The sequence below is a fragment of the Lepidochelys olivacea genome (genome assembly GCF_965140295.1).
Source record: "Lepidochelys olivacea isolate rLepOli2 genome assembly, chromosome: 4".
Classification (NCBI taxonomy): domain Eukaryota; kingdom Metazoa; phylum Chordata; order Testudines; family Cheloniidae; genus Lepidochelys; species Lepidochelys olivacea.
The window spans coordinates 148,896,340-148,910,321 of record NC_140414.1 but is presented as its reverse complement, the minus strand read 5'-3'; the positions used below and the strand labels follow the sequence as shown (position 1 = coordinate 148,910,321).

General features: G+C 67.2%; 1 protein-coding gene across 6 annotated transcripts in view; it reads left to right on the top strand.

The window, feature by feature from the left end:
* Window positions 1-13,758, top strand: part of RTKN (rhotekin) — a gene marked incomplete at its 3' end in the record, with an annotated part of 32,622 nt that extends 18,864 nt beyond the window's left edge. For 3 of the 6 annotated variants that reach the window (XM_084626192.1, XM_084626195.1, XM_084626194.1), the window contains 11 exons: window positions 5,143-5,342; window positions 5,463-5,524; window positions 7,003-7,056; window positions 7,170-7,287; window positions 8,088-8,312; window positions 8,389-8,483; window positions 8,646-8,752; window positions 9,423-9,554; window positions 10,078-10,243; window positions 11,572-11,676; window positions 12,514-13,758. In XM_084626192.1, coding sequence (XP_084482318.1) covers window positions 5,143-5,342; window positions 5,463-5,524; window positions 7,003-7,056; window positions 7,170-7,287; window positions 8,088-8,312; window positions 8,389-8,483; window positions 8,646-8,752; window positions 9,423-9,554; window positions 10,078-10,243; window positions 11,572-11,676; window positions 12,514-12,917 — 1,668 coding nt within the window. Of the gene's footprint in view, window positions 1-1,041; window positions 1,294-5,142; window positions 5,343-5,462; window positions 5,525-7,002; window positions 7,057-7,169; window positions 7,288-8,087; window positions 8,313-8,388; window positions 8,484-8,645; window positions 8,753-9,422; window positions 9,555-10,077; window positions 10,244-11,571; window positions 11,677-12,011; window positions 12,125-12,513 lie in introns of those variants that run through there. The other 3 variants (XM_084626191.1, XM_084626193.1, XM_084626196.1) reach the window with 3 other exon arrangements.
* Between the last annotated feature and the right edge of the window lie 224 nt (window positions 13,759-13,982).

The following is a 13,982-nucleotide window of genomic DNA, read 5'->3' as shown; positions in this document are numbered from 1 at the left end:
GCTCTTCCCTTCCCGGGTCGCTGGCGATCCCCGGGACGGGGTGTAGAGTAGGGAGCCCCGCCTTGGCCAGCCGCCAGGGGCTGTGTGTTACCTCCCGTGTCTCTGCCTTCGGGGAGCCCCTGGGTGCCCTTGGCTGGGCACTCTCTCCAGGCCTGCAATTTGGTGTCCGTGTCCTGCCCAGGGCTGGGGCGGGGGTCGTTTCGGAGCCAGGATCCAGCCAGGGGAGGATTTGAACCCGTGACCATCCAGCCCTGCAGGGGGAGAGCACCCTCTGCTGAGCTGTCTTGCGGGGCAGGGGTGGAATTGGTGAGACTCTGGCTAGGGGGGAAACCCACTGTCTGTCCAGCTCCGCCCCTCCCCCGCCCCTGCCCCCCCACGGATTTACCAAGCAATCCTATTAGCAAATCGGCTGTTAATCACCTCAGGGCCCCAGGCAGCAGGAGACCAAACACAACTGGCTTAGCCAGCACCAAGTGGTGGGGACCTGCTCTGGCCCCACAAGAGGCCATGCCCCACATAGCTGGGGGAGACCCACCCCCACCCTGTCCTCCAGTACCCCTCCCCACACCGTCACCTGGCCATCCCTCCCAGAGCAAGGCCAGACTGTCCTGCCTGCCCTGCCGTGCTTCTCGGGGAGTGGGGGAACCGTTCCCTCAGACACCCTGTGTTTGTCTTGGGGCCCCATCTCCAAGGCAAGCCCATCCTGTGGGTGGGTGGGTGCTCCCTCTGACCAGGGTGGGGGTGGGGAGTGCCTCCTGCCTCACTTTCCCCACCATGCTCCTGAGCTGGGGGTGGGAGGCAGCTGCTGCCCCCTCTTGGCTTCACCCTGGTTGCTGCAGCTGTGCCCCCCCACCTGGGAAAGGAGGCAGCTGTCCAGCCCCATCGCCAGTGCAGCTGTTTCCCCCCCCCCCCCCCCCCGCTATTTATAGCCAGCTGGTGATGTCACCGTTTCCTCCGCGCTCTCCACGGTGTGAATTGCTGGAGCCGCCGGCTCAGCCTTGAAGCTGCCGGGAAACAGCTCCTGCTGATCCCCCTTCCCCTGCTGGCTCCCTGGCCCCCTCCCACCCCTGCGCCCAGCGTCGGCTCTGCAGGGAGCTTGGCATCGCACTGCTCAGCTCTCCTTGGCCCTTCGTCAGCCGCCAGGCCAGCGCTGCAGAGCCCGCCGGGCCCCGGAGCCGTGCACAGGCTGGAGGCGATGGGCCGGGGCGCTGGCATGCGGGGGGCACGCGGCTAGGAGGGGGAGCCCGCAGGCAGCTGGGAGCTCCCAGCATGGACAGCTGCAGGATCGGCAAAGTGAGTGCCAAGGAGACCTGGGGTGCCCGCTGAGACGCTGCGGGGAGGGAGCTGGGCTGGTGGGCTCGGGGGGCAGGCGAGACCCAGAGAGGCAGGCTGGGGGTGATGCAGAGGGATGGAAGAGCCAGACCGGGTTGGCGGGGAGATGGGGCAAGGCCAGGGGGACACGGGCACGAACGCATCTACAGGCTCCATGGGGCGGGGGGATGCCACTCCACCCCCAGCCACGCTGCAGGCCTGAAAGAGCGTCTGCCAGGCCCTGCACCTGCCCCAGCATGGAGGGCTCAGCGCCTCAGGAGTGGGGAGCAGATCTGCCCTGGCTGGGGCTGGATCCCGGGGGCTGTTCCTGGCGTGGGGCCGTCCCTGCATCTCCTCCAGGGGCCTGCTCAGCCTGTGCCCATCCCTGGCAGTCTGGGAATCACCTCTGGCTGGAGGTTGGCACCTGGCGGGCAGGGGCTGGGCTGGGCCCTGGGCAGGGCTGGAGCAGACGCCTCCTTGGGCCCGCCCTTGCGTGTGGTGAGGGTTGGCACACCTTGCAGCAGGGTGGTGCCCGCGGGCGGGGAGGAGGCCTGTCTTGCCTGCTGGCCGGTTGGGTTCCTTTCTCCCAGCGTCTGGCGCACTGCTGCTGGAAGTGGGGGCTCGGTGCCTGGAGCGCTGCGGGGTGATGGCACGTGTGTTTCACGGGCCTGTGCCCTGCCCCGACCCCTCGGCTGAGGCAGGTGGGCGTGAGTCTCTTGCCCAGCGGGAGCTGAGGGGGGCAGCGTTGCCCTGGGGGGGTTGCAGCCCTGCTCTGTGTAGCAGGGAGGAAGCTCGTGCCAAGGTGCAGCCCCCCCACGGCTCCAAGGTAGGCACCGTGTCCAGGGGCAGACAGGGCTCCGGGGTGGGGCTGATTTTCTCCTCCCCTCTTCAACAGAGATGGGGGGACATTAAATCTAGGAGCTTGAATTCCTCATCCCCCCAGCAAAAAGTGTGAGAGCACCTGGCGGCCCCATGGCCCCCAAGGGAGCTGGGCGTGATCAGCAGGGCAGTCACTGAAGGGGGTGATACTGGAAGTGTTCCCACGGGTGCAGAGTGAACACCATGGGGAGGTGAATGAGGCAGCTTGGGTGTGTCTGGGCTGGTTTCTCATCAGGGCAGCTCACCCTCTGGGGGTGCGATTGTGCAGCTGTTCTCTGCAGGCCTGGCTTATGGGGCGCGCTGGGGGGAGTGTCCATCTGGGAGGGGGTTGGTGCTCTTCTGGATGGGTGCTCTGGGGACTCGGGGCAGCTGGTGTTACCCTGTTGGGACTGGGGCTGCTGTGGGGTGCTGGGTCATGGGGTGGGGAGTGCTCAGTGACCTGGAACTGGGGAGTGTCTAGACTTGCTTCCAGCCCTACAGGCTCCCTCCACCCCGACCCTCTTCTCAGTGACTTAGGAAATGGGGAGAGACAGATGGGACCTCTGGCCCCAATTCTTTCTCCGGCCCTGGGTTGCTGCATTTCCTAGCTGTGCCGGGGGCTGGCAGGGGACTGAGGAACGGGGGCCGATGAATAGTGGCTTAGCAACCAGTGTTTATTTCCGGATGGCAGCACAGGATTTGTGAAGAAGAAAATTGCTCCCCCACAACTCTGCTGTTGGGGGCAGGCTTTGGCGGGTGGTGGGGGCCTGCGGCCTGCTGTGTTTTCCACCACCACTAGAGCTTGGCGCTGGGGTGCCCAGGACCTGGTGGACTCGGGGCGAGTGGGGGGAAGGGGTGCTGTGTCTCGGCTGGGCGCTGTCGGTCGCACGCGCCTCCCTGGGTCGGGTCCTGTCCCATCCCGTGAGACTGCAGGTGTGGGCAGGGTCTGGTTGCCTGCCTGGCACAGGGCAAGGTCTGGGCCATGTTGCTTCCAGGGGAAAGTGGGCGTCTGCCAGGCCCCACCTATGGACGTAGGGCTGCAGGATGTAGGGCCATGGGTTCTGTGCAGGTGGCTCCCCCATTGCCACGTATGGGGGCTGGGCGGGGCATGTGCAGGGGCATTGACCCAGTGGGCCCTCCTAGTTTCCCCCCCGTGATGGGACCAATGGGCCCCCCATGTCCCTTGCCCCCCCCCGCCCCGGCCGGTGTCCGGCCATGATGCCACCACCGCTGGGATCCTGCTCCCAGGCCTGGCGCCCACCGTTCAGGACAGGGGTTGATAAATTGGGGAGGGGTCAGAGAAGAGCCACGGGAATGACCGAAGGGTTCGAAACCTGCCCGACAGCGAGAGACTCTGGGAGATCAGTCGAGTTGGCGTCACGGAGAGCAGGCTTGGGACTGTCTTGATCCCCGGCTGCAGGTACCTGCATGGGCGGCTCTGTCCAGCCGAGAAGGGTCGGACACACCGCAATGGCTGGGAGTTGTAGCCAGCCTGGCAAGAAGGGGGCCATTTGCAGTGGTGTGAGCAATGAGCCCTCGGACCCGTAGCCCCTGGGGGATTCTCCATCCCCAAGCCAGACTGGCTGATTTCCTGAGCACTCTGTTGCAGGGTGACTTGGGGCAGGTCTCAGGCCTGGGCTGTCTGCAGGGTCAGACTGGGTGAGCACAAGGGTCCGTCTGCTGCTCAGCCCGGCCCTGCCATGGCACCGAGGCCAGACCCCTCCCAGGTGACAAGTCCCAGCGTTGGCCCCAGCCTGGTCCTGTCTTTGTGTTGGGGCTTCCACGCCGCCCTCCTGCTGGGAGGGGCCCAGGCCACCCCCTGCTCTGGGTTAGCCAAGGCGGCTCCTGGGGCTGCTTCCCGGAGCCTCCTCCCGCCTCCCAGCCCTTGTGCTGGTTTCCAGGAGCCTGTGGCTCCCCCGTGGGACCTGCCAGCTCTGCCCTGGGACGCTGGGCCCTGCCCCTCCCTGTGGCCGGCTTCAGGCTGCCTTTCCTGGGATCCCTGCCTCCGCTCTCTGCCCTGGCCCTGCCACGGCTGGGCTCTCCAATGGGAGTTTAGCTGCTGCCTGGGAGAAGGGGTGGGTTCCTTCCTGACCCCAGGGCCCTGCCCTGGAGCCTGGGTGTGGACTCCCCCCTCGCTCTGACATGGCTGCAGCTCCAGACCCGCTGTGCCCTCCCCACCCCTGCCCCTGTGACGGGTGCCCCATGCTGGCTCCCTGGGTGGTTCCCCTGAGCTGGCAGCTGGGGTCCTGTTGTGTGCCCGGGTGGCCTGGGGCTGGGCCTGTTGCTCAATTCCTTGTGGGGGCAAGGGGGCACTGTACATGTTGTCTCTGTATGGGCAGGGTCTGTGGCCTCCTGAGTCCCCCAAGGAGCCCCATTGTGCCAGCCATGCCCCTCCGCTGTGTCTGTGCTGGGCAGGTTGTGCTGCTCTGCCATGGGGCCCCGTTGGCTGACGTCTCCCCCAAGCCGCCCGCACACCCGACAGCAGGGCCTAGCTCCGTCCTGGCCCATCTGCGGGGTGATCCGTACCCCTCGGGGCTTGCAGCTCCCCAACCCCAGGGCTGGGTGTCCCAGCCCCTCCCATGGGGGATGCCTCCCCAGCTGGGGGGTTCTGGGATTCAGCCCCAGGTACCCCTAGAATCCTCCCGAACCTTTGTGGGCCTGGCCCCCAGGTGCTGCATGGTCCAGCTCTGCATGTTTACTCCCCAACCCCTCCCCCTCCCCATGGTTTACACAGCTGCCTTACCCCTCCCTTGCCCACTCATGCCCCAAACCCCCGGTGCCTACAGCCCCCCGGACCCCACCCCCAGTGCCCACTGACCCCATTAACTCTGGCCCCGCTCCACTGGCCCCCACCCCACCTCCCTTGGTGCCACCAGCCCCATTGGCCCTGCCCCCCCATTATCCCCAGCCTCAGTGGCCCCATCTCCCCTCCCCTGGTGCCTCCAGCCCCACTGACCCCTCCCGTCTCCCCAGGACACGGACATCCAGAAGAAGATTGACCATGAGCTCCGGATGCGCGAAGGCACCTGCAAGCTGCTGGCAGCCTGCACGCAGCGGGAGCAGGCCCTGGAGGCAACCAAGAGCCTTCTGGTCTGCAACAGCCGCATCATGGCCTACATGTCCGAGCTGCAGCGCATGAAAGAGGCGCAGGTCGCGCAGCGGACGGCCCGGCGGTGAGGAGCCCCTGAGCGGGCAGAGGGACCTGGGGATGGGGGCTGGGGGGCGCTGGGATGCGGGAGTGGGGAAGCCACGCGGCACCGGATGTTGGTCACAGCTCTGTGCTTCCCCTGCAGCCCCTCGGACGCTGGCCCCATGGACGATCGCTTACCCTGCAGGGGAAAGGTCTGCGTGTCAGGTAAGGGGAGTGGGTCTGTGCCCCATGGCTGGGGGGCGGGGGCAGCAGGTCTGCAAGGAAAAGAGACCAAACTCCCTCAGAGAGCGATTGGTACCAATGCTGGGGAGGTGCCAGCTCCCAGAGCCGGTGCCCAGGGCCCCGCAGCTCCCCTGGGAGCCCCGAGCTGGGACATCGGCTGAGAGCAGGAATCCTCTTGCGGTGAGTCTGGGCAGGGCAGGCCCAGCGCAGGGCCCTGCTCCGGGGAGCAGCCCTGACACAGGGTGCACCCTCCCCTGCCTTCCCCCTGAGAATCTCCCCCAGGGAGCTCGCAAGGGGGCCCACTGAGGGTTGAGCCCTCAGCCTGCAGAAGGGTGGCTAGGCCCTTAGCGGGGGCCGGGGGCAAGACCGCTGCTTTGCAGGGGGAGGGGTTCTGGTTTGGGGGGGGCACACAGTATTCTGGTGGTTGGGGGACTGGCCTGGGACATGGGAACCTCTGCTCTGCCCCACCCCATGCCTCCCGCTGGGCCGCAGACTCGCTCATGAGCAGAGCCACTTTCTGCTGCGAGGGCTGCTGGGACCAGAGCTGCCACGGTGCGGCCGTGGGGACAACTGGGTCTATGGGACTCTGCAGCTTGAGGCAGCAGCAGAGCCCGGGGCTGAGGGCATCCTGGTCCAGTCTCGCCAAGGCCCAGCGGTCCCGGTCCGAGGCCCAGGACGCCCCGTGGCTGGCTGCCCGCTTGCTCATGCTCCCCAGGGGCTCTGCTAGTGGCGGGGTCCTGTGGGTCGAGGGCTGGCGGAGGAGTGCTGCCGTGCCCACTGGGCCAGCTCGTCCCGTGCCCCGAAGGCTTGGTGCTCCAGCTGGGCGCCGCACTCTCCTCGGGGCCCTGCACGTGGTGCCAGAGCATCACAAACACAGCTCAGTCTGTTCTGTGGGGGGCTGCGGGGTCAATGGCCTGGGACCCTCCTGACCCGCGTCCGCGTCCCGGCCCTGCAGACCGGCCCCCGCTCTCTGCCTGCCTTCAGTGCGCTCATCCCTGCTCCAGGGAGTTCGCCCACCTTGGGTGCCAGCTTGCCCAGGAGACGGGGAGCTCCCCGGGGAGAGGCGCCCAGCTATGGCGGGTTTCAGTGTCAGTTCGAGCCCGTCTGGGAGAGCCGGGAAAGGTGACTCCCAAGCGGGCAGCATCTCTGGGGGGCATTTAGGGTGCTTCTGGCCCTAAGCTTTGGTCTGGGGAGCAGCAGAGGACAGGAAAAGAGGAGGGAGCTGCTGAGAGTGAGGGGTGGAGGGAGCTGCCCCCGAGGTCGGCTTGGGGGTCACTCAAAGGCCCAGCGAATCTGCAATGTGATTCAGACCTGTCCTGTGCCCCCCAGCGCCCACCCCATGAGCACTCTGTGCCTCTTCCCCCCCCCCATTGGTTGCCTTCCCCAGCTGTCTGGCAGTGCAGTGGGTTCGTTGCTTTCCCAGTCCAGCCCCGCTGCACCCATCTCTCCTCCCTCCCCAGATCTCCGGATCCCCTTGATGTGGAAGGACACGGAGTATTTCAAAAATAAGGGAGGTGAGTGTGAGGGGTGGGGCTGGGGGTACTGTGGAGGTGGAGGGGCCGGGCCCTGGCGGAGGGCTCGGCGGGGTGGGGTTCTCTCTGATGCTGGCCGGTTCCCTCCTGCCCAGACCTGCACCGCTGTGCCGTGTTCTGCCTGTTGCAGCTTGGCGTGGAGATCTATGACACCGAGATGGTGCTGGTGGACCGGACGCTCACCGACATCTGCTTCGAAAATGGGGTCCTCTTGTGAGTAACTGGCCCCAGGGCCTCCCTGTGCAGCAGCTACCCCGCCCCAGGGGGGCATGTTCCCAGAGATCCCCACAGTCAGCACCCCCTCTGCATCTTACAGTGCGCCCTGCTGGGAGACGTCTGGGTAACCAGGAGCCCCCCCCCCCCCAGCCAGGGATCCTGCCCTGCTCCCCACAGCGCCCCCTGCTGGGAGAGGTCTGGGTAACCAGGAGCTCCCCCCCCCCCCTCAGCCAGGGATCCTGCCCTGCTCCCCACAGCGCCCCCTGCTGGGAGAGGTCTGGGTAACCAGGAGCCCCCCCCCCCAGCCAGGGATCCTGCCCTGCTCCCCACAGCGCCCCCTGCTGGGAGAGGTCTGGGTAACCAGGAGCCCCCCCCCCCCCCGCCAGGGATCCTGCCCTGCTCCCCACAGCGCCCCCTGCTGGGAGAGGTCTGGGTAACCAGGAGCCCCCCCCCCCCCGCCAGGGATCCTGCCCTGCTCCCCACAGCGCCCCCTGCTGGGAGAGGTCTGGGTAACCAGGAGCTTCCCCCCCCCACAGCCAGGGATCCTGCCCTGCTCCCCACAGCGCCCCCTGCTGGGAGACGTCTGGGTAACCAGGAGCCCCCCCCCCAGCCAGGGATCCTGCCCTGCTCCCCACAGCGCCCCCTGCTGGGAGAGGTCTGGGTAACCAGGAGCCCCCCCCCGCCCAGCCAGGGATCCTGCCCTGCTCCCCACAGCGCCCCCTGCTGGGAGAGGCTGGGGTGGACTGGCCTGGAGCTCCCCGGCAGTGGCCGGGCTGTGATGGCTGTCTCCCCGGCAGCACGGAGGCAGGCCCGGACTTCGAGCTGAAGGTTGAGCTGTACAGCGTGGGGCTGGAGGAGGACTCTGCGCTTGGTAGCACCCCGAAGAAGCTGGCCAGCAAACTGAGCAGCTCACTGGGACGCTCCTCCGGGAAGCGGCTGCGTGCGGCGTTGGACGGGGCCCCGGGGAGCCCCGTGAGTAATGGGGGGAGCAGCCCGCTCCTGCTGCCGGCCCCCAGCGTGGTGTGAGTACCCGTTGCCCTTTCATTGCCGTGCGCCCCGGGGCCCGCTGGACCCTAACCCTCTCTCCCCCCCATTCAGGGGCCCCAAGTACCACCTGCTGGCCCACACCGCGCTCTCCCTGGCTGAGGTTCAGGACAGCTTCCGCACCCATGACTTGGCCATCACCAGCAATGGTAGGAGTGTAGGGGTGGAGGGTGCGGGGTAAGGGATGGGGAGGAGCAGGGAGGCAGGGCATGGAGTTGGTGATACCTGCAGAGTTCTGCTGGCGGCTTGGCCCCCTCTGCACCCCACAGAGCCCTGTGTAACCCCGGTGACTCCCCGTCTCTCCCCCGCAGAGGAGAGCTCCTTCTGGCTGCCCCTCTATGGCAGCATGTGCTGCCGTCTGGCTGCCCAGCCCAACTGCATGGCCCAGCAGATGATGTGCGGCTTCTTGAAATTGCAAGTAAGTTCGCACCCCAGCGTGGAGAGCCTGTGCTGGGGAGGGCATGGGACACGGGGCCCCTTTCCTCTAGGGGGCGCTGGGCCTGATCTGGCTCCCTGGCGGGGACAGGCTGGGTCGGGGATGGGGAATGGGACACGGGGTCTCTCCCCTCTGAGTTCCCCATTCCAGCCTCATGTTACCCAGGACCCTGGTGGATGTTTCCATCACTTGGATCTTTCAGTCCAGCCTGGCCGCCTGTTTCTCCCAGCTCTCCAGCTAGCCCGGTGTCCCTGGCTGGGCACTCAGCCTGCGCCAGGCAGGGGCTCACGCTGGATCGCCTGGTGCCTTAGAAGCTCGGCGCTTCTGAGGGGGCCAGAGGTCGTTCCCGGCGGGCAGCTGTGGATTGGTGGCCCTGGGGGACCGAGTTTGCCGGGTCTCGGTACCAGCCCAGTCTCTAGCGTGAAGGTCTCCATATCCCAGAAACTACTGGCCCCCGCCCCTCATGGCAGCCACGGCAGAGGCCCGGGGCTTAAACCCCTGCACAGGGCAGCCACGGCGCAGGGAGCCAGCCCTCCCCAGAGCCATCGGGCTGGGCCCTGCCATGTGAGGCTGGACGTGGGGTGGAAATGAGCACGTTTCCCCCCGGGGCACGTCCCCTGCCCTAACCCGGCCTGGCCTGTGTCGGCTGCAGCAGCAGGTGGGCGAGCAGCAGAGCTGGGCGCGGCTGTACTGCGTGCTGCGGGGCTCCAACCTCCTCTGCTACCGCCAGCCCCAGGACGCCGAGGCCCCGGTGGAGCCGGCGCTTACCATCGCCATCAACAAGGTGAGGGGGGCGGGCAGCATGGCCCCTGGGCACTGAGGGCGGATCAGGGCAGGCCTGGTCCCAACAGCTTCTCCTCAACCTCCCACCCTGTCGCCGTGTCTCCGACCCCAACCCCTTGCCACGAAGCCTGGTGCCCTGGCTGGGGGGCTGGGTACAGTGCTGCCCTCGGGGTCCCAGCTCACTCCCTGGGCCTGGCGCCGTGGAACTGGGGGCTCCTGCCCTGGGCTGCTTCTTGGACAGCCGGGGTTGGATTCCCTGCTGGGCTCGGCTCAGCGGGGGGAGCTGCTGGGGCTGGCCTGTGTCGGGGGGCGGGGGAAAGTTTCGGGCCTGGGGCTGGCCTGTGTCAGGAGGGGGCTGGGGCTGGGACTCGGCTCCGGGCAGAGGGGTCTCTGTGCGGGGAGGTTCCAGCGTGGGGCTGGGCTGTGTCGGGGAGGCGGGGAAGGGAGCTGGGGCTGGGCTGTGGGGGTCTCTGCGGGGCAGGAGGGGGGCTGGGCTCCGGGCTGAGGGGTCTCTGCTGCGGCAGGAGACGCGGATCCGGGCCACGGAGAAGGACCCCAGGAACAAGCTGCAGAGCATGTCGGTGACCAACCGCTATGGGGGGGAGGAGGTGACGCACACGCTGCTGGCGGAGAGCCGGGCCGACACGCAGCGCTGGATGGAGGCCTTCTGGCAGCACTTCTACGACCTGAGTGAGTGGGGCACAGCCAGGGACTGGGACATGGGCAGGGCAGCTGGCTGGAGGGAGCACAGCCCGAGCCTGGCGGGGACATAGCTGGGGTCAGGGGAGCTGGCTGGGGGCAGCACAGCCTGGGGCCAGGGTGGGGGCACAGCTGGGTGCTGGGGGGGGGCACTAGGGACCTGGGAATGGGGCCAGACCCCAGGAGACAGTAGGAGCCCAGGCCCACTGGGGGGCAGAGCCAGGCCGACACAGAGTGGGATGGGGACCCTGGGCAGCTGTCATGGGGTCCCCGGGCGATTCTCTGGGACTGTTCCCTACGAAGCCAGGCAGGACTCTGGGGAGCCTCCTCGCTCTGAGCAGCCTGTCTGCAGGGCAAGCAGCTCACCCGGCTTCCACCTTCCTGGGTCTGACCTCGGAGCATTCAGCCTCCCCTGCCCCACTGTGCGCTTCCCCCAGCGAGTCTGCCCCGGCGGAGTGCTGGGGAAGCCAGAGGGTCCTGGCCCCCCAACTCCACAGTCAGACGGGACTCTCAGCCAGCCGTAAAACAGAGGTTTATTAGACGACAGGAACATGGTCTAAACCAGAGCTTGTGGGAACAGGAACAGGACCCCTCAGTCAGGTCCATCTTGGGGGGCAGGGAGGCCAGAGCCCCATCTTTGTCTCTTTCCCCGGCCAGGAGGCCACCTGATCCCTTTGTTCTCCAACCCCTTCAGTTGGCACCTTGCAGGGTGGGGCCCAGGCCATCAGGAGACAGGGTGTCGCCCATTCTCTGTGCCTCATCCTCACACTGGCCCTCAAGCGCTCTGCAACAATCCCACCCCCTTATCCCCCCACCTGGATACTTAAGAAATGCCTAGGGGAAACTGAGGCACCCACACAGTACTCAGAGAGAACTTTAAGAACAGTCCTGCTTCGTCACAGCAGCCCTTCCCCCAGAGGAGCGGGTGGGGCTGGGGCAGCGTGGGGCTGGGACCGGTGCTTTCCAGGGACCCCAGGCACTCTGACCTCAAACAGCTGATGCTGTGTGGTCAGGCTGTGCCATAGCTGGGACGGGCAGCCGTGCCAGCCGGCATGCTCTGGTGTAGGCCCCACAGTCTGTGGGTAAAGGGCACCAGAGTCGCTGCCCAGGGGGCTGCCCCAGAAGCTGGGGGAGAGGGGGGAATGAGGCACCAAGTGCAACTGGTGTCAATACACAAACCAGCCACATGGGGGCAGAGCACGTCTGTCCTTCCCCGCTGGCATTTTCAGGGCACAGACCCCCCACCCCCCCGGCCCTGACCCCTCAGGTGTTTGGGGGGGCTGTGGAGTGACCCTGCCCCTCCCCTCCCCTCCTGGCAGGCCAGTGGAAGCAGTGCTGCGATGAGCTCATGAAGATCGAGGTGCCGTCCCCACGCAAGCCCCCAGCCCTGCTGGCCAAGCAGGGCTCCCTGTACCACGAGATGGGTAAGGGGGCCCCCCGGGTCCCGTCCTGGGGATGGGCACGGAGGGCCCAGCATTGGGGAGGCAGGAGGTCTCTGGCACGGGGGAGTCTGGGGGGGGGCTTGGGCACAGGGTCTGTGCACTCTCTGTCTGTCTTGGCTTCCTGTCTGCAGGGCCCTTGCCCGCTCTCTGCTAACCCAGCTGCTGTGGGGGTGACCCCCCCACACTTGCTGCCCCTGTCTGACTCTCACCCCTGGGTGTATGTTTCTGTAACCACGCCCCTTTCTCTCCCCTCCTGGCGCTGCCTCCCTTCCCTTCTTCTGTCTCTGTCCCTCTCCCGGGCTGCCCCCGGGCACCAGCTCTCCCTGGCCCTGCGGTGCCGCCCTCGGCCTGCGAGGGGCTCCTGCTCCAGGATAACGCCGTCTCCGCTGAGATTCGGGCGCTTCTCTCCTCCTATTACAGCGACAGGTGACGTACGGGGCGGGGGGCTCATGGAGCTGGCCTGGCACAGGTGGGCCCAGACCCCAGCAGGGCCCTTGCTCCAAGTGGCCTTTATCTGCAGGACCAAAGTGGCACCCCCATGCCTGTTGCCTCAGGGACACCCCGCCCTCCCCCCGGGGCAGTGACCAGCCAGGGTCAAGTCTAGGGAGCAGGGCAGGAGTGCTGCCTGGGGGGGGGAGCTCTGGGCTACTGCAGCCCCAGCCTCTCCTAGCAGGGGGTGCTGTGGGGGGGAGCGGGGAAGGAGCACTGGCTACTCCAGCCTGGGCCTTTCCCAGCAGGGGGCGCTGTGGGAAGCAGGGCAGCTGCGAGCTGGTGGTTCTGGGAGACATTTATCCTGACCCCCACCTCCTTGCCCCATAGCTATTGAGCCTGTGGATGACATTGAGGCCGTGACGGACATCCTGGCACGACGGGTGACGGCCCTCGAGCTGCGGTCGGACCTGGGCTGCCCCCCATGGCTGTCTCTCTTCGAGGGGCCCCTGCTCAGCGCGTCCCACGCCAGCATCACTTCCGACAGCCCCAGCCCCAGCCCCGCTCGCTCACGCCCGGCCTGGGGCCGGCCCCGCACGCTCTCCCTGGACGCCAGGCTCAGCACGCTGAAGGGGCGTGCTGGGAAGGGCCAGGCCCCTGCCCTGCGCCCGCTGGCCGCCCCCCCCCCCTCCGGCTCCTCCAGCAGCCGGGGCAGCCCCGAGTCGGAGCGCCAGGGCCGCTGCCCCACCCGCCCCACCCTGGAGCCCCGCAGCTGCCTGCAGTCCCAGGTCTGAGCAGCAGGGGGCGCCGGGAGCTGGCACTTGCAGCCTGACCAGGACTGGAGGTGATGGGGGAGGGGCCCCCCCCGGCAGGGGCCCCCCCATGGCCCAGCCAGCCCTACGGCCTCCCTGCTCCAGCCAGGAGTGCCGGGTCGCAGTGTCTGTTCTCCGTCCTGCACAGCGGCACCTCTCCACCCCGTCCTCCCCCTGAGCCCGTGCCCCAGGGGCCATCGCTCACGCAGGGCCAAGGGACCCCCCCGGGGACTGGCTTGTAGGGGTACCCACCCAGGGCATCCCTTGCGAGGTCCCTGGCATCTGCTGGGGAGGGCTGTTAGGAACAGCCAGCCGAGCCCCCAGCCTGGGGCCCGGGGCCCACTCGCTCCCCTGGCTGAGCTGAGCCCTGAGCCAAAGGCCTGCCCCAGAGGTGCTGAGCTCACCCCCCAGTCCCCACTGCCCAGACAGACACAGAGGAAGCGGGGCAGCCTCTGGGCTGGTGCCCACGTTGTGGGGAGGGCTGAGCTGTTCTCAGTCTGGCGTCAGAGCAAAGGCTGAACACGGGGGGGCTTTGGGACAAAAAACTGGAAATTTTTTGCCACAGGTGACGCTAAAGGGGAGGGGCAGGGGCAGAGTGGGAGGGGCCTGAGGATTCCCGAATTCCAGCTCTAATGGCTTTTCCTCACTTATTCTAACCAGCCCCGTGAAACTACAGCCCCCCAAAAACAGACCAGCTCCCCTGCAGGGGCATGCATAGCCCCTCCCCCCACAACCCTGTCTCCTGCCATGGGGCTGTCTGTCTGGGGGAGGAAACCGAGGCTACAGCCACCTCATTAATATGCATTAAAATATATTTAATGTTCCCAGTCTCTGATTTGGAGAAGGGGGATAGGGGAGGGGGCAGGACCGGCCCTGCCGGGGTAGGTTGGTCACTGGGCCCACCTGCCATCGCCCACCCCATGAGCTTGGGCCCTGCAGGCAGCCTTGATGTCACAGCTAGAGAGTGGCCCATGGGTCCAGCTAGCTTGGGGAGGGACACAGCTCCGCCCCCCATCATGGTGGAGCCCTGCCCCCTCCCCCGCCAAG